The 18,968-nt window shown below is 49.3% G+C and overlaps 1 protein-coding gene across 9 annotated transcripts; it reads left to right on the forward strand.

Moving 5' to 3' along the window:
* The first annotated feature begins 294 nt into the window (after positions 1-294).
* Slc1a5 (solute carrier family 1 member 5) lies at positions 295-17,106 on the forward strand. Of its 9 annotated transcripts, XM_027945724.3 has the most exons (9): positions 295-1,447; positions 3,540-3,582; positions 4,088-4,135; positions 10,521-10,687; positions 13,820-14,053; positions 14,288-14,482; positions 14,586-14,720; positions 16,323-16,567; positions 16,787-17,106. In XM_027945724.3, exons 1-8 carry the CDS (start codon positions 891-893, stop codon positions 16,555-16,557), a joined length of 1,614 nt encoding a protein of 537 aa, XP_027801525.1. In that variant the 5' UTR covers positions 295-890; the 3' UTR covers positions 16,558-16,567; positions 16,787-17,106. The 9 variants fall into 9 exon arrangements, with proteins under 9 accessions (XP_027801525.1, XP_027801524.1, XP_027801527.1 ...); XM_027945723.3 differs by having other exon boundaries at positions 16,323-17,106; XM_027945726.2 differs by lacking the exon at positions 295-1,447 and adding an exon at positions 2,917-2,938 and having other exon boundaries at positions 16,323-17,106.
* The last annotated feature ends 1,862 nt before the right edge of the window (positions 17,107-18,968 follow it).

The following is an 18,968-nucleotide window of genomic DNA, read 5'->3' on the forward strand; positions in this document are numbered from 1 at the left end:
TAGAGTTACACCCCCAGAATCCCCCCTCCACTTTTTTAAAAAAATAATGATAATTTTTTGAGAAGGGAATCTCGCTAAATGCTGAGGCTGGCCTTGAACTTCTGGTCATCCTGCCTTAGGGCGTGCGATGCAGCCTTCTTTGGGCGACCGGCCCCTCTCGGTCTCAGCCCCGCCCCTCGCTCTCAGAGTGCGCCCAACAAGCCGCAGCCAATCGCCGCGCGCGGGCCGGTCCCACCTTCTTAGACTCCGCTCCCCACCTTTAAGCCTGGTAGCTTCCACCAACCCTGCTCAGAGCCTCGCTGCGCGCCTAGGAAACTTCTCGCTCTGTTGGTAGCTGCCACCTCGGGCACCCAGGGGCCTGGATTTCTCCTCTCTCACTCAGGAGTCCTACGTTTCGTCCTCCTGGAGTTTCGCTTCGTGGCCTCCAGACTCGGGTCCCCTAACTCTCAGTTTCCAGGACCCAGAGACGCGGGATCTGCGACTCCGGACCAGGCGTCCCGGATCTACGCCACCTGGACTTAGTTTCCTGCAGCTCTCTGCCACCTGGGCACTCTCCCAACCTCCCGGAGCCACGGACCCCACGTTCCAGGCTGAGAAACTCCTGTATTCCAAGGCGCAGAGCCAGGAACCCCAGGCGCTTTCATCCAGCTTTCGGGCATCTGACACCACGGGGAAGAGCAGAGGAGCCCCAGAGCCCAGCCCAAGGAACTTAGGCACACCGGCTTCCCAGAGCCAAGGAACCTCGGCTCTGTAAACTCACAACTCCAAGAAGCCCTCCAAAGTTCCAGCTTCCAGGAGCAGAGGACTCTCGGTCCCAAGGTCGGCGTCCTGGGAAGGAGCCCCAAGCGCTCCCAGCTTCCAGGCACAAAGGAACCCCTGTGCGTCCCACCATGGTGGCAGATCCTCCTAAGACCGAACCCAAGGGGTTCACGGAGCCCGCCGCGAATGATGGAGAGGCGCTGGGTCCCAGAGAGGACCAAGTCGTGACCTCAGGTGGCTCCTGCGGTTCTTGGAACCAGGTGCGCCGTTGCCTTCGCGCCAATCTGCTGGTGCTGCTGACTGTGGTGGCCGTGGCGATTGGCGTGGTGCTGGGGCTGGGGGTTTCGAGGGCAGGCGCGCTGAGCCCACAGTTCTGGACCGTCTTCAACTTCCCTGGCGAGCTATTACTGCGCCTGCTGAAGATGATCATTTTGCCGCTGGTAGTGTGCAGCCTGATCAGTGGCGCTGCCAGCCTGGACCCGAGCGCGCTTGGCCGCCTGGGCGCCTGGGCGCTGCTCTTTTTCCTGGTCACCACCCTGCTCGCGTCTGCTCTCGGCGTGGGCTTGGCTTTGACGCTGCAACCCGGCGCCGCTTTTGCGGCCATCAACTCCTCTTTCGAAGGGGTCACCGGCTCTGGGGAAGAGATCCCCAGCAAGGAGGTGCTGGATTCGTTCCTGGATCTTGCGAGGTCAGGTTCCGCCCGCGGTGGTAGGCATGGTGGAAGTGGCCACGTGGGCAGAAGAGGGCTTTGGGCCCTCTAGAGCGAGACATCCTCTCTAGAGCCTTGGGAAAATGGGATGGGATGGTGGAGGGAGCTCTGGTCCCTTGGGAAAGTGAGGACTGACTACCGGGGAAGGGGTTTTCTAAATTTAGGAACTTGGGCTCAGAGGGACTCCATAAGAGGGAGATAGGCAAAAAAAGTCTTAAAGAGGGAAGAGGAAGAGAAATGCTCAGGGGCTTGGACATAGGGTCTGCCCAGAGGGAAAGGGACCCCGTGAGGAAAAGGGACCCTGAGGACATCCCCAATTGGATATGGAATCTTGACCAGAAGCACCATCTTAGGGCCCCCTTGGCTGCCCGAGATTCCCTCCCAATGACCTGGATGTGCAGCCCGTTGGTGTGAATCATATACGACTTTTCAAGCTTCCTTATTAAAAAAAAAAAAAAAAAAAATTGGAAGCCGGGGCAGCAGCCTTGGGATTCCTGTGTAATGAACCCCTGGAGAACTTGAGGGAATCCAAGGAATTTTACTTTCCAGCCCCATAGCTGCCCACACCATGGGTCACCTGGACACTGCCGCATTTCTTTTCTCAGCCCCTTCCCTTCCCAGTTTAGCTGGGGCCTGGCCACTTCCTCTTTCTGTCTTCCACATCAGCCCTGGCCACCCTCCCACCTGCCACCCCCACCTTTCCCTCCCACTGACTCCTCTGTCTGCCCCCCTCTTCCTGCAGTGGGCCTCCCCAAAGTGGATCCATTTAGAAAGGGGAACAGATTCTTTTCCTCTGCCCTCCACTGTTATGGCTTCTGAAGGGTGCAGACTGGGGGCCACATGGTCCTGGCCTTTATGGCCTCTGATTCAGTGTCTCCAGATTGGGGACTTCCTGGAAGTGTGAGTGTGTGTGTGTGGGGGGCGGGGTGTGGAAACACTGAGTCATAGGGTATCCCTCCACCTCTGAGACATCTGTGCTGGCTGAAGTGGGACACTTGCCAGGCTTGGTGTCCCCGTAGGGGTGGGTAACAGCTCCTGGCTGAGTGAGATTAGCTGGGCCCTGGCCCAGCCCTGAGCTGCAGGCAGGCACACCCACCCCCAGGCTGTTTATGAACTCCCCATAACAGTTTCAAAACAGCTGTAATTCCCACTTGGTCTTCAGTTCCAAGACTTAACTGGAACATTTCAGTTACGTGGCCTGTAACCAGCCAGCTGACCCACACAGCTGGACATAGACACTCGGAAACAGACACATGGCCTTCCACCAGCTTAACACACATGCCTTTAATGGTCCCATTCAGTTACTCCAGTGAGCACACTAATGAACGCCTGCACCCATGCTCAAGAGGACAGTACACACATACAGACCTCTGTGACTGCACATGCATATTCATATTCCACTGTGGCACACAGCCTGGCCATCCACTGACACGCCCATCCAGCCGGTCTTAACCTGCACCCCCCTCCTGGGTACGTGGCCATACCGGAACGCCTGTCCATCCGGGTCAGTTTGTGTAAAGTGCTAACTGCGGTGCTGGGCATATGGGAGGTGACGTGGGTGGATTGGCTGCTCTTTCCACCTCATGGCAGACATACATGAGTGGCCGTCCCTTGTCACACTCTCTGGGCCTCTCTGCTGCTTTCCAATCTGCTCAGATCCTTCCCACCTCCTCCCACCCCCCAGCTGACCCCTCCCCCTAGGAACCAGTCCTTTTCTCATCCCTCCAGGAAGTAGCTGATGCAAGACATAGAGGGTATGAGGTCTGCTGCCTGGGGTGGGGCTAAGGCTCAGGGTGACCCTGCCCTGGCTTGCCTGGGGAGCCCAGCGTTCTTTATTTCCAACCCACAATCCCTTGGGCTTGGAATGACAGGGGGCCAGCTCAGAATCCCACACCCTGTAAAGGTGTACAGGCCAGGTCCCACTGCCCAGCCAAAACCTAACTGAAGGAGGGAGGGTCCTAATGGGGCCTAATTTGCCCTCACCCCTCGAAGAGGCCCAGCCAGCTCCCCTGATACTCCCTCTCCTCCCCATGACAGTATCTAATAACCCCCTGTTTGTCTATTTCTGCAGAAATATCTTTCCCTCCAACCTGGTGTCTGCGACCTTTCGCTCTGTGAGTTCTCAGGGTGTCTGGAGGGATGGGGTGGGCAGGGAGGGAGGCAGCTAGTCAGAGCCCATTCCATCTGATTTTGGGCCATCCCTGGGAAAACACAAGTGGCCACATGTGACATGTGATGTCAGAGGGTTCTTGGGTAGCCACTGAAGCTCATCTGTGCCCTTCCCAATTAAAAAAAAAAAAGATTATGGACCAGGTGTGGTGGCAAATGCCTATAATCCCAGCTGCTTGGGAGGCTGAATCAGGAGGATCACAAGTTGAGGCCAGCCTGGGCAACTTAGTGAGTTCCTGTCTCAAAAAGGAGTAGGGATGTGGTTCAATGGTAAAGCACCCCGGGTTCAATCCCCAGGAACCAACCCCCCAAAAAAGAAGTCCTTCCTCAGTAGGGTGGCTGGGGTTGCTGGCAGGTGGTGCTTAGCGCAGATTTTGAGCTTTGTTGGTCCCAGCACGGGATGGGGGCCTCCATGACAGTGGACACTGATTCTTCCCATCCCCACTGCAGTACTCTACCTCCTACCAACTGATCGAGATCAACGGAACCCTGGTGAAGGTGAGAGAGCAGGGCTGGGTGGGCTCTGGCAGGCCACTTGGGCTTCTGCCAGTCTTTGTTGACCCTCTGGGTCTTCTAGCAGTTTGGTGTGGGATTAGATTTAAATTCTGCAATCCTTTCCCAGTTTCCATTTTCTCTGCCTTCTAGATGTCTCCACTTTGTCCTTTCTTCCCGCCCCCTGTGACCCTGCCCTAGTCCAGGCTCCCCCCCAATCCCACCTGTCCCTCTCACCCATCCTCCAACTTGCAGCCAAAGGGGTCTTTCCACAGTGCAGGTCTGACCCTCCTTTTCCACTGCCCCAAGCCCCCCCCAAGCCCTCAGAAGAGAGCCCCGACTTCTTGCCACAGGGCAGGGGTCCCCATCAGACAGGACCCCTGCTGTGTTGGGTGCAGAGCAGGCTGAACTGTGTTGTCTGCAGGGCAGGCTGAACAGATGTTGGCTGCAAGATAGCCCATGCACTCAAAACCCCCTCTATCTGGTCCTTTATCACCTGTTTGCCTCAAGTCTGAACATTCAACCCTGCTCAAGGCTGAACACTTAACCCCCCCTTGGGCCAACAAGGCAGCTTGCAGACCCAGAGGCCCCATTAGATTTGGGCTATAAAAACTCCCTCCTGCCAGGCCCCCCTCTCTCTTGCTGTCTCTCTCTCTTGCTCCCTCTCTCTTGCTATCTCTCTTGCTTTCTCTGTCTCTCTCCTGCGTGCGCTTCCTCTCTCTCTCTCTCCTTTCTTTTCTCTTTGTTGCACTGCTGCAATAAAGATCTTTTGGTTGCTCCGAGTGTTGTGGTCACTTTCCTTTCATTGGTGCCGAAACCCGGGAGAGGGTTAAACCCCACTTTTGGGTCCCTCTTCCTTCGGAAGTGCCACTCACTGGATGGCTTGAACCCATTTTCTCGACTGCCAGAACTCCATCCACCACCGACCTTCAATTGGTGAGTTTCCCCTTCCTGGAGTCCTAAACCCAATGGTGGTGTCAGGAGGATTTGGCCGTTGATGGTCCGGCAAACCTCTTTGCCCACCTGCGGGGAGGAAAACACCCCACCACAGCCTTTAAGGCTACAGTGGCCCTCAGGGACTCCTTCCTTGGGCAGAATAGACTCCTGGGTTCAAAATTATTCCCTTCCCTTCCCAGCTGGTAGTTTCCCAGCATAGGCTTTATAGGTCTCCCTGGAAGGACTCTGTAACCTCCAGGGACACATAACAGAGAACTGAACATCACAGTCCACCCAGACCTTCACCATCTTGGTGGCTCTCCTAAAGTCCTAGTCCTCAGACGCTTACCCTCCCCTTCCTCTCTCTTCCCCTGTCTCTCTCTTTCCCCTCTTTCCAGCCCTGGGAGTATCCGGCCTCTCCAGGAGGGGTCCCGAAAAGCCTTGGCCAAGGTTTCCCCCGGCTCCGGCTCTGTCCAGGACGAGAGCTTCGACTGTCAGGATTCGGTGACGACCAATCTCTGTAGCTCGAACCTGCCACTAAGGCACTCCTGATTTTTGGCTCTAGCGGGGACGCCCCTTTTGCCAATAAATCAGTTTCCTCCTTTTCTCTTATACTACGGTTGCGTCCCCTTCCTTCTCCTCTAAACTGTTTGCGTCCCCTTCCCTCCTCCTTATACTACTTTGCAACATGGGTAATGTGTCCTCTCTGCCGGTCGACTCTCCCCTACAATGCCTCTTGGATAACCTCAAAGTCCTCTCCTTGACACCAGACATCAAACCCCCAAAATTGATCAAATATAGCACCCAGGCCTGGCCCACTTATCCCTTAGACAACCAAAGCAGATGGCCCTCCTTTTGGGTCCCTGGATCCCTCCATTCTAAGGGATCTCTACAATTACTGTGGGCATTCGAAAAAATGGGTAAAAAGCTGCTATATCAAAGCTTTCTTCTTGCTTGTGCTCTCTGCACCTTTTGCAGACCTCTGCAAATTCTTCTAGCTTGCAAACCAACACCCACAACCACTGATCCCCAATCTTCTCCTCCTCCGGACTCATCCACTACTTTTGACCCTACTGATGAATTTCCACCCTATCGCCCGGCTCAAATAGGTCCTCACCCTCAACCTTCTGCCCCAGCCCCTCCACTGTCTCCCCCACCTGAACAACCTGACTTCTCCTCTCCACTCACTAGATCAAAAACTAAACAACTGCCTTTCCTCAAACCATTGCCTCTTTCTTGAGGTAGCAGGTACTGAAGGAATCCCTCTACCCACTCACTCCTCTCTTCTTCTGTCAGCGCCCACACCAGGTGCCACCAGGTCCTCTTACCAACTAACCCAAAGCTCAAACAAGCTGAGGAGAGCCCTTGGACCCCTATCAGAGATCTGGTGAAAATGGCCTTTAAAGTTGCTTTGTCATCACTGAAAACAGGTTACTAAGAATTGTCCCTTACAGCCTTTTTGGGATATTCACTCCCATCCTCCCCTCTGCTCTACCTGTTCTGCTGCTCAAGTGTTCCTTGCTAGGGAAAATCCTATTCTTTTACATCACTCCTTCCTCATTCTCAGATCCACAGCTGCTCTCAGCCCCGCCTTCCCGTCTTCCCCTCCTTACCCAGGCCCACAGAAAAGGCTTAACTGACCTTCTCCAGAAATCTTCACCATGGCTGACTTTAGGACTTTCAGCAAAAGAATCTGTACAAAAAGTTCAATGTAGATAAACTTCCTATTTTCCTGTTGCCCTGTTTTACTTGGTCACTGGCTGGAAAAATCAGCACTCGAAAAGCTGGACACCCCCTTACTAGTTTTTCACAAAATATGTAAAACAAGGCCTCTGGCCTTGAGCTGGGGCTTCACAGAGAAGGCTACATGTCTAAGATAAGGAAGTTACCAACTGGGCTCCATGGTAACAGCTGGCAAGGGTGGGGAGGGTGGGGGGAAGAGGAGAGAAAGGGAAGAAAAAGCTCTCCCCCTCCCAAGTGTCCTTGAAGGGTTAACTTGCCGGGGGGGGGGGGGGGGGGGGGGGGGGGGGGGGGGGGGGGGGGGGGGGACTGCTTTTTGTGAACTTCTGCAGACTGTGAACTTCTGAGGCCCTTCCCTTACATGTTGGGTACAAAATTCTGAAACAACCTAAACTTGGGGTTCAGGGGATTAATTGATTACAACAGAAGCAGTGCCCTCTGAATCCGGTTGCAACCAAATAAAACTGTTTCCCTATCTTTAGTACTATCTTAGGTGCCTTGCCTTGTCCGTCCCTACAACAGTATAATTCTATATACTTAAACATTGTTCATGTTTTCATGAAATGGTCAACAGATGTGATTAATTGTGTGCTGCAAATAACAAAATATCTCTTATTAAAATGGAATAATTTGCCTAAATTCAGAAATTTACAAGGATTATTTAAAAATGTAAAAAAAGAAAGAGTTAATGTAAATTAACTTAAAATGTAAAAAAAAAAAGATAGGAAAGAGAAATTAGAAGGTTCTAGGTATGGATTTAATAGAAGGAAAATGTGTTTCTGGATAAGAGAGTCTATTAAGTAAATAAGAGGGTTTAAGTAAGTGCTAAAGAAGGTCTGTATATACAACTATGGTTAAACAACAACTATTATTTTGCAATATTGTAATACGTTATTTCTTTAAAAGCTAAACTTGATTAATATAAAAACATCAATAATAATTGTGGTACTATTACTCTTCTTTGTATATTAAATGTGTTCATATTTTTCGGGTATATGTCATTAAGATAGAAGCTTTAAAAAAAAATTATATCAAGCTGTTGTTCTCCAAAAGGTTGCATGGTTATTTTAGGCTTATAAAAATAACATATTGGAGATTTATTTATATCATTTAATGTTTTATAACTGGACCTGTTATCAGTAAGATTAATATAAAGTTCTATACACTGGGTACAATTTAAATGTAATATACTGTATTACCTAGTATTCATGTGACATCAAGCAACAACATATATAAACTTTATAAAATGATATTTAAAAACAAAGATCAGTTCTATAGTAGAACACTTTACCTAAGATTTATAAATCTTAGCCTTACCTGAGATAAGGCTGTGCTTCCCATCTTACTACATGTCAGAATGACTCCAAAGTAGGCCAGACTTTAGCTAAAGCCCAATACTCTTAATTTAGGGTGAAACTGACTTTGCTGGATGTTTATGATCAAGACTTAAAGTTAAATTAAAATGGCCAAGAAAACCAATATTTGGCTCTGGCCCTCTGAGTCAGTCTGAATCCAGGGAACAGGAAATTTCTCTAAAGAGCTTTGCAACTCTGGGCCACATAACCTCCTGATCAGGGAGATTAATGAGACCACTGGAGAATGAAAAGCCAATCAGTGCATTTGCTGTGAATAGGAGGGTCATTGGAGACAGGAGACATCCCTGATGCTTCCAAGGGAAGCCACATGGTCAAGCAAGACCTGGACCCATCCTAGCGCAAGTGGCACTAGCAGAACTAAGAAGCTGCTCTCAAGTTCCCCCATGAGCGACCCCTATGGGAACTCGGCTGACTCTTAACAATAGATAGAAACAAAGTCAATTTTGACCAACTTGATCTTAAACACCTACCAAAAACAGTTAAGCCAAAACACAGTCATTCCTGGGAGTAATAAAGGACAGGAACAGCTAGAAAAGAGGAGACAGCAACTAAGCCAACAGGCTCCATGGGGAATGTTCAGTTAAGTATGGCCTTGGCTCCTCCCCCTCACAGGACCCCTATTAGTCCTCTCTATGTTTCTCCTAATAGGACCATGTCTATTAAATTGCCTACAGAAGTTCATGCAAGATCAGATACACAAATTCACCAACAAGGTGGTCAATCAACTACTTCTTTAAGACTACCAGCCCTGATGCCCAAGATGGACACCTACGACTCATGACCAACTCCTCTGGCTCCAGAGACTCTGTGCCCATCTAAAACCCTCTCTAACCCTTTTTCCAATTTTCACAACCCCTCTTTCACTTCCTAGGAATGAGAACTACTCTCCAGCACATCCACTCTGCTTATTCTGTCTGCTCTACAGTATCCCCACAAGGAAGCATCAAACCTAAACTCCCCCTGGTACCACCATGTCTCCCACCTTAAAAAGGCACTTGTTCCAAATGTCCAGTCCTGGACTTCCACCATGCCCACCAAACTCAAAATTTCTCGTCAACCCTCTTCTTCTTTTACTAATCATTATTCTCTCTCAAGTTTTTATCTCAAACCACAGATACTGCTTCTACATCAATGTGACATGACACCACCCACTCTCAGTTTATGGGTCAAGGCAATTGCCCTTCCACTGGCTGTAATCGGTCTGTCACCCTTAACATTACTGGATTCAACAAAGCCACCTCCAATACTTCCTAGAGTCCCTGCTACAGGACCAGTGGCTGATACCAAGAATCTCCTCCATCCAGGACTGGTTTGATGCCATCGAGGACTTGTGGCTTCAAGGAACTTTTATGGACTTTACCCCTACCACAGTAGTTGTCTGTAGCCACTGAGTGTTATTTCTGGCTGCCCTGGTGTTCTCAGACCTGTCCCCTGAACATTCCTCCACTTCCCCTTCTAGGTCTAACGCCGCCCACCATTAAGCAGGAAGTAGCCTGTCACTTAGAAAAACAAAAAGGGAGGAATGTTGGGTGCAGAGCAGGCTGAACTGTGTTGTCTGCAGGGCAGGCTGAACAGATGTTGGCTGCAAGATAGCCCACGCACTCAAAACCCCCTCTATCTGGTCCTTTATCACCTGTTTGCCTCAAGTCTGAACATTCAACCCTGCTCAAGGCTGAACACTTAACCCCCACTTGGGCCAACAAGGCAGCTTGCAGACCCAGAGGCCCCATTAGATTTGGGCTATAAAAACTCCCTCCTGCCAGGCCCCCCCCCCCTCTCTCTCGCTCCCCCTCCCTTGCTATTTCTCTTGCTTTCTCTCTCTCCTGCATACGCTTCCTCTCTCTCTCTCTCTCTTTCCTTCTTTCTTTTCTCTTTGTTGCACTGCTGCAATAAAGATCTTTTAGTTGCTCCGAGTGTTGTGGTCACTTTCCTTTCATGCTGACCCTCCCTCAGCCCCATCTTGTGACTCCCTCTGTCCAGCTCATTCTCCTCCAGCCGCCAGCTTTCATTTCAAGGCTATTGCACATTATTTCCTTTCTCTAGAATATTCTACAGCCCCTCTACCTGGTGCACCCCTCCTCCCCTCCAGTCTCAGCTCAGATCCCCCTTCCCCTGGGCAGCTCTCCCTGATGCTGGTCATTCTCCAAGCTGCACCCCCTTCTCTAGGCTCTCCCCTGGGCTCCCCCATTCCAACCCTGTTCACTCTGGGTGACCCCTGGGGACAGGTCTCTTTCCCCTGGGCCTGTACTTGCCTCTGCTGGGTTTCAGGAGGGCCCAGAGCAGCCTCTGGTGACCCGGCAGGTGGCTGAGTTCCCGCCCCCCATCTCTTCCTTTTGAAGGAGCCTAATGGGAAGGAGATCGAGGGCATGAACATCCTGGGCCTGGTGGTGTTTTCCATCATCTTTGGTGGAGTCCTGCGGAAGCTAGGCCCTGAGGGGGAGCTGCTCATCCACTTCTTCAACTCCTTCAATGATGCCACCATGGTGCTGGTCTCCTGGATCATGTGGTAAGTGGAAGGAGAAGGGCCAAGCACCACCATGTGTGTGGTGGGGGACCCTCTGCACCCTCCCTGGAGACGAGACGGCTTGCATTCGAATCCAGCATCGATCATTCATTCCCTGGCTGTGAGACTTCAGGCAAATAGCTTTCTAGAAAATAGCTTTCTGAGCCTCAGATTCCTCATGTATAGAATGGCAACCATGGTGTATTCCATAAGTCCTAAGACTCTGATGCTGGCACTTTCTCCATTTTTGTGGAAGGTGACAAAGGACAACAAAGCTGAGGCTGCCACTTAGCTAATGCACCTCAATTTCAGAAATTGCAATTATATGATTCCCCACCAAAGATGATGGCAAACATCACCAGGCCCAGGATGTTCATGCCCTCGACCTCCTTCCCATTAGGCTCCTTCAATTCCTTTGAATTAATAAGCTACTTCCTAGGGTGCTCATAAAGATTCAGTGAGTCACTCAGGTAAAGAGCTTGCTTTAGGGTGGGGGTGTGGTTCAGCAGTGCAGTGTTTGCCAGCCATGTGCCAGGTCCTCCCTGGGTTTGATCCCCAGCATTGCAAAAAAGAAAAAAAAAATGTTTTTAAAAAGTGTGCTTTAAGGGGCTGGGGATATAGCTCAGTTGGTAGAGTGCTCGCCTTGCATGCACAATACCCTGGGTTCAATCCCCACTACCCAAAAAAAAAAAAAAAAAAAAAAGAAAAGAAAGAAAGAAAAAATGCTTTAAGCACCTGCTACTTAGTGAACATTCATTTAATGTTTTTTTCTTTTTAATTTTTTTTAAGTTGTTGATGGATCCTTATTTTATTCTTTTTTTTTTTTTTTAATATATGCAGTGCTGGGAATGGAACCCAGTGCCTTTCACATGAATGCGAAACAAGTGCTGTACCACTGAGCCACAACCCCAGCCCCCACTTAATGTTAACTGTGGTTATTGTCATTATGATTTGTTAAATGACCCCAGACAATGAGCAAAACAACCACGTGCAGAGGCCTGTGGCTCCCCACTTCTCTCGGTGGTGTTATTATGGGGCAGACTGCTCAGAAAACATACCAAGTCTATTTTGTCCGAATTGGAGAGTCTTTATTTAGCCAGCCGCAACTGCTCTTTGCAGGACCCATAACTGTCTCTGCACGGAACAGCCTCCAGCCAGAGCATTTCAGGGTCTTTAAAGGCAAAAACTGCAGAAACCACATCCGTCTTGAGGTAGCTGCAAGCAAGAGGGGTACAGAGCTGAACTGAGCAGTTGGCGAGACAATGCAATGGGTACCTTGGTATTTCCCATGGGACTTTCCAGGTTGGCATAGCAGCAAGCCAGCATAAGGGAAGTGGGTCAAAATGACTTTAGTTGAGTACAAGTTAGAGAATGGTTACTAATGTCCAGACAATCAATCTCTAACAGGATACATTGTCCAAAAAACATTGGAACCAAGGAGAAAACAATTTTACATTGTATAAGAATTGCTTTTGTGTTGCCAAACATGCTATGCTAAGCAACTATTGACAGGTACAGAGCTGGGTGTTCCCATGGGAGAAGCATTTCTTACATGACATGGAGTATCAGGGTAAAATGGAGTCTATTTGTTCGTTGCTCTTATATAGTCTGGCCCATAACAGTCTCACACTGATTCTTAGAATCTTCTCTGGATCTAAAAGATCAGGATTAGGAGGGGGACAGGATCTTTGCTTTTTTTTTTTTTTTAAACAACCCCCCCCCTCCCATTCCAATACCTTCCCTGTATCCCTTGCCTGCCATGTGCTCACAACATGGATTAAATGTGTCTTGATTGACTCAAGAACTATGCTGGGAGGCTAGGTGGTGGTATGGCCAAGAGCAGGGCTCTGCTGTTTCAGCTGCAAGTCCTACCCTAAGTTACTTAGCCCCTCGGTGCCTCGGTTTCCTCATTGGGGTGATAGGGCAAATGATACCAGCCTCCAAGGGCACAAATGAGCTCCTACACATAAAGTTCATGGGACGAGGGCTGGAGTTGTGGCTTAGTGGCAGAGTGCTTGCCTCGCACATGTGAGGCACTGGGTTCGATCCTGAGCACCACATAAAAATAAATAAACAAGGGCTGGGGTGGTGGCTCAGTGGTAGAGCGCTTGCCTAACGTGAGTGAAGCACTGGGTTTGATTCTCAGCACCGCATACAAATAACTTAAAATAAAGGTCCAAAGTATAATTTAAAACAAAAAGATATTGTGTCCATCTATGAATAAAAACCTGCATTGTAAATGGCAACAGCAAACATTTTATTTCGCACTGTGTTGTTTAACTGCCGGGCATGTGCCACTGGCTGGACTCGGGCACCTGGCCACACCTAGCTGCACAGGTGGCTGGGATGAAGAGGAGGCTGGGGAGACAACTAACACAAGCCACAGCAGTCAGACCGTCAGGGAGGTGACCTCGGGAGGCCTGCAGGAGGCACACACCCTTTGGGATATTTCCTGCAGGAGAGGGTGACAGCAGTCCCATCAGAAGTATGTCAGTGACTTGAAAGCCTTCAGCTCCTTTCAGTTGGCATCTCATTTCACCCAGCAGTTCCATTGGTAGCATTTGGGGACCAGTTTTATAGAGCTGGTCAGTGTTTGATTCTCTAATAGCTGTAAGAGACTCATTTATAATAGGAGCTCTTGTGTGGGCTATGGTGAAGATTCGGTCATGATCAAGGGCTCAGTGCATCGTAAACGCCTCATACCCTGGAGTTACTAAGACCTGAACCATGACCTTTTGGTTTTTCATGATGTGCTGAGAATATTGATTCAAGGTTTGCCAGCTGCTGTAATAAGCAAGCCTAGAAAACAAATGAGTCAGGCATGATAGATGTTTTTTTTTTTTTTTTTCCCCACTCATGTGTTAAGTTCAAATCTGGGGATACTCCTCCAAGCAGTGATGGAACAGGAAGGCTTTTATCTCCTGGCTTACCTGCCTTCAAGGAAAAGTGCCTGGAGGAGGCAACAGAAGCTTCCAGGGGCCAGGCCTGGGAGTGGTGTCCAAACCTCAGTGCACATTGCTGTGGGCTCCTCCTGACCTTGGGGGAAGCTGGGAAATGGGGTCAGGCAGGGTGCTGACCACCATGCCTGGCCCTTGTGAACATGTGAGCAGCAGTGATCTATCTCTTGGGTGTTAGGTATGCTCCTGTGGGCATCCTGTTCCTTGTGGCCAGCCAGATTGCGAAGATGCAGGATGTGGGGAAGTTCTTCATCAGCCTCGGCAAGTACATCCTGTGCTGCCTGCTGGGTCACGCCATTCATGGAATCCTGGTGTTGCCCCTCATCTACTTCCTCTTCACCCGAAAAAACCCCTACCGCTTCCTGTGGGGCATCATGGCACCGTTAGCCACGGCTTTTGGGACCTCCTCCAGGTGAGGGATTTTATGTAGTGGGGCATGGGGTGGGCATACATTTTGGAATTGTGGCATTTTGTGGGATCCCTAGCGCCTTGTGGGATGGTAGGAAGAGAAGGGCAGGCTGAGCTGGCGTAGTGGGAGAGGTAGGATAGTGGGCGTGGCCTCACCTGGGAGCAGGCGGGACTTCATCTAGGAGTGGGCGTGGCCTGGACCTTGCAGGTGAGCTCACTGCCCCGCATTCCCCTGCAGCTCCGCCACGCTGCCCCTCATGATGAAGTGCGTGGAGGAGAAGAACGGCGTGGCCAAGCACATTAGCCGCTTCATCCTGCCCATCGGCGCCACGGTCAACATGGACGGGGCGGCGCTCTTCCAGTGCGTGGCTACTGTGTTCATTGCCCAGCTCAACGGGCGATCCCTGAACTTCGTGGATATCATCATCATCCTGTGAGTGCCGGGTGGCTGTGGCTGGGACCCCTGGGCCCACCGGACCCCATCTCCTCACATTGCAGAGGCGTCTACCTCACCGCCTCTCCTCCTTCTCCCCCAGGATCATGGCCACCGCGTCCAGCGTAGGGGCAGCGGGCATCCCTGCAGGCGGTATCCTCACTCTGGCCATCATCCTCGAAGCAATCAGTCTCCCTGTCAGGGAAATCTCCTTGATCCTGGCTGTGGATTGGCTAGTGTGAGTGTGGGTTTGAGGCTTGGGGGATTTAGGGGGGCCCCTGGAAAAGGGGATGGGCGAAAATGTCTGTGAATGCTTCTGGGCAGAAGAGGAGAGACAGGAAGGAGTTTCGGAGGGAAGGGGTGGGATCTTGAGCCTTCCAGTCAGGGAAGGTTGGCACCTTTGAGGTTCTAAGAGGAACCTCAAAAGGTGGTGAACTAGAGAGGTTAGTAGAAACTGCATTTAGGCTGGGCTGCTTTCTATCTGTAAAATGGTGAGAAGAGACTCTTGTTAGGGATTCGATGACTTAATTCACATACTTCCCATTCAAACCTCTCCTCGTAAGTGGTAAATTCTATTAATTATTCACTGTCATGATGAAGCTATTGAGTGTAAAGATTGGAAACCAGTTTGGTTTCAAGAGTTACATATGAGCTGGGTGCAGTGGTTGGCCTGTAATCCCAGAGATTCAGGAGGCTGAGGCAGTAGAATCTGGAGTTCAAAGGCAGCCTCAACAACTTAGCAAAGCACTTAGCAACTCAGGGAGACCCTGTCTCTAAAGAAAATATAAAAAAGGGCTGGGAATGTGGCTCAGTGGTTAAGTGCCCTGGGTTCAATCCCTGGTACCTCCCCCCCAAAAAAGTTACATTTGAGTTACTATGTGACTCAGGAATGCCACTCCTAGATATATACCCAAGGGTATTGAAAACTTAGGTTCTCACAAAAACTGGCAGCGTGATTCACAACAGCAAGCAAGGGGAAGGACTGGGGATGTAGCTCAGATGGTGGAGTGCTTGACTTGCATGCACTCTCCCAACTGAGCTAGAGCCCCAGCCCCCAGTGGTTTCTTCTTGAGGCGATTAAATAATCCAGAATTACACTGTGATGATGGTGCACAATTCTGAATTTACTAAAAATCACCAAACTATACACTTTAAAGTGCAAATCTCACCGTAGGTGAATTATATCTCAATTTTCTCAAATGACAAATACAAAAAGCATAAAAATGAAGGAAAAAGATCCTTAGGGATTTTAGGGAGGAGAAAGGCCTGAACAGAAATTTCAGTCTTATGGAGTGGGGGAGTCTTTGGGGGCCTCTGAGTGAGGGAGGAATGATATTTGAGGTTTTGGAAGGAACAAATTGAGTGTTGGGGGAAAAAAAGGATTGTTTGGGGGGCTGGGGTTGTGGCTCAGTGGTAGAGCGCTTGCTAGTATGTGTGAGGCACTGGGTTCAATTCTCAGCACCACCAATAAATGAATGTCTAAAATAAAGGTCCATCAACAACTAAAAAAAAAAAAAAAAAAAAAAACGGATTGGTCAGAGGCAGATGGGAGAGATTTTTGGGGATTAGAGGCAGAAAAATATGATGGACACTTTGGGATTCCAGGAGACCCAGCGGAGGTATGGGACTCCTGGAGGTTAGATGAAGAGATCTTTGAGGTTTTAGGAGGAGGACATACTTGGATCCTAGAAGATGGGAACATGAGCTCTGGGAGGGGCAGGGTGAAGGAAGATGGCGCTGGGGAACTGGAAGATCCCAGCGGGGGAGGCAGGCAGCTTGGGCCTTGGCGCCTGGCCTCTCCTCTCTTCCCTCTGACTTCTCTATCACTTCTACCTTTTAGGGACCGGTCCTGTACCATCCTCAATGTGGAAGGTGATGCTTTTGGGGCAGGACTCCTCCAGAGTTATGTGGACCGAACGAAGATACAGAGCATGGAGCCCAAGTTGGTCCAGTTTAAGAGTGAGGTGCCCCCGAATCCACTGCCAGCTGCCATTGAGGAAGGGAACCCCCTCCTCAAACAGTATCAGGGCCCCCCTAGGGATGCTGCCACCTGTGAGAAGGAGTCAGTGATGTGAACCCCTGGAGGTAACTACCTGCCTGCCCTGCTGAGGGGCACCCTGGACATTGGGGTGGATAAATGGACACACTGGGGCTGGGGGCTGCTGCGTGCATGCTCCAGGAGACAAGCACCACTGCCTCGCTCTAGACAGGAGACTGGATGGCCTCACTGCTGGGTATGTGCCTGTGTTGCATGTCTCCCAACACCCCCCCCCCTTGCTCCTCGACTCCTGTCCCCCACCCTAGGTGATAGTTTTGCACCCAGCTCCATCCGGATCCACCTGGCCTTTCCCACCTCCGTGTAGATCACCTTGTAGAGTTCTACAGGCTTCGAGGGCGAGGGCGCACTATCCAGGTGTTGCTGATTATTTTGGGGGCTGTGGCTGTAGATGTAGTGTGTGTGTGTGGGATGTGTGTGTGTGTGTGTGTACGTGTGTTCTGTGACCATTGAACTTTCTATGGTACATTCCATCCAGTCCCCAGACCCTGTGTTTCCTCCACAGTACAAATACTCCCAGAATCCCCTGGGGGAAGGCCAAGAATAAATATTGTCACTCCAAAAGACACTCTCTAGCAATTAAATTGTCAAGTATATTTAATCAGGTATTTTCAGATTTTGATTAAAAGCACTAACCCGGACAACAGAAACATGATAAACTGGACTTCATTGGAAAAAAAAAAAAAATCTGTTCATCAAAACCACCAGAGAAAAACAACGGGGCAGTTTCTTTTTTTTTTCTACTTGAAGTTTTTGTGTTTTTTTGATACTGAGGATTGAACCTATGGGTACTCTACCCAGTGCTTTTTATTTTTTGAGACAGGGTCTTGCTAAGTTGCTGAGGCTGGCCTAGAACTTGTAATTCCCCTGCCTCAGCTTTCCAAATTGTTGGGCTTATTAGGTGTGTGTCACCATGTCCAGCTTGGGCAATGTCTTATAAAGCTAAAATGGATACCATGCAATTTAGGAATCACACTCCTGGATATTTCAGAGAAATGAAAACTTCTGTTCATATAAAACTCAGATGTTGGGCTGGGGATGTGGCTCAAGTGGTAGCGCGCTCGCCTGGCATGCGTGCGGCCCGGGTTCGATCCTCAGCACCACATACAAACAAAGATGTTGTGTCTGCCGAAAACTAAAAATAAATAAATAAATATTAAAATTCTCTCTATCTCTCTCTCTCTCTCTCCCTCCCCCCCTCCCTGTCTCACTCTCTTTAAAAAAAAAAACTCAGATGTTTATGATAGTTTTTTTTTTTTTAACTTTTTTAGTTGTAGATGGACACAATACCTTTATTTATTTATTTTTATGTGGTGCTGAGGATCATACCCAGTGCCTCAATGTGCTAGGCAAGTGCTCTAACACTGAGCCACAACCCCAGACCCTATTTTATATTTAGAGATAGGTTCTTACTAATTGCTTAGGGGCTCACTAAGTTGCTGAGGCTGGCTTTGAATTCTCCATCCTCCTGCTTTAGCCTCCTGAGCCACTGGGATTATAGGTGTATGCCACTGTGCCTGGCTATTAGAGATTTTTAATGTTGATATAGTGATTCTGTGTATTGAAGGGTATTTCTTTTTCTCTTTCTTTCTTTCTTTTAAATATTTTTAGTTGTAGTTAGACACAGTATCTTTTATTTTTCTGTGGTACTGAGGATCGGACCCAATGCCTCTTACATGCAAGGCAAATGCTGTACCACTGAGCTATAGCCCCAGCCCCTACATCATCTCTTAATGTTGAGAACATTTAAAATCCTCAGCTATTGAAATGTTCAGTTGTTGTCAACCATAGTTATCCTACTGTGCTGTAGAATGTTATAAGTTATTTCTCCTGTGCAGCTGCACCCGTGGGTCTCCTCCACGCCCTTCCCAGGTCTGGTAATACATAAATATTTATGGCTGCTTTATTCATAATTGCCAACACCTGGGAACAAATCAATTGAATAAGCTATTGTCTCTATGCAAGGGAAGATTGCTCAGCTTTTAATCTAAGCAACTTGGGAAGCTGAGGCAGGAGGATTGAAAGTTGAAGGACAGCCTCAGCAATTTAGTGAGGCCCTAAACAATTTAGCAAGACCCTGTCTCAAAAAATATAAAGGGTTAGGGATGTGGTTCAGGGTAAAATGCCACTGGGTTCAATTTCTGATTAAAAAAAAAAAAAAAAAAAGATTGGTGCATTCTACACCCTCAGTTATAAATCTTGTACAGGGATGGGGTGAAGCTCAGTGGGAGGGGGAGGCCCTTGGTTCCATCCCAGCACTGCAATATATTTTTTTTTTCTTTCTTGTACTGGGGATTAAATCCAGGAGCGAGCTTTACCAGTGAGCTGCATCCCCAGCCCTTTTTATCCCCAGCCCTTTATCTTGAGACAGTCTCACTAAATCACTGAGACTGGCCTTGAACTTGCCACCCTCCTGCCTTAGCCTCCCAA

The sequence above is a fragment of the Marmota flaviventris genome, chromosome 18 (genome assembly GCF_047511675.1).
Source record: "Marmota flaviventris isolate mMarFla1 chromosome 18, mMarFla1.hap1, whole genome shotgun sequence".
NCBI classification, from domain to species: Eukaryota; Metazoa; Chordata; class Mammalia; order Rodentia; family Sciuridae; genus Marmota; species Marmota flaviventris.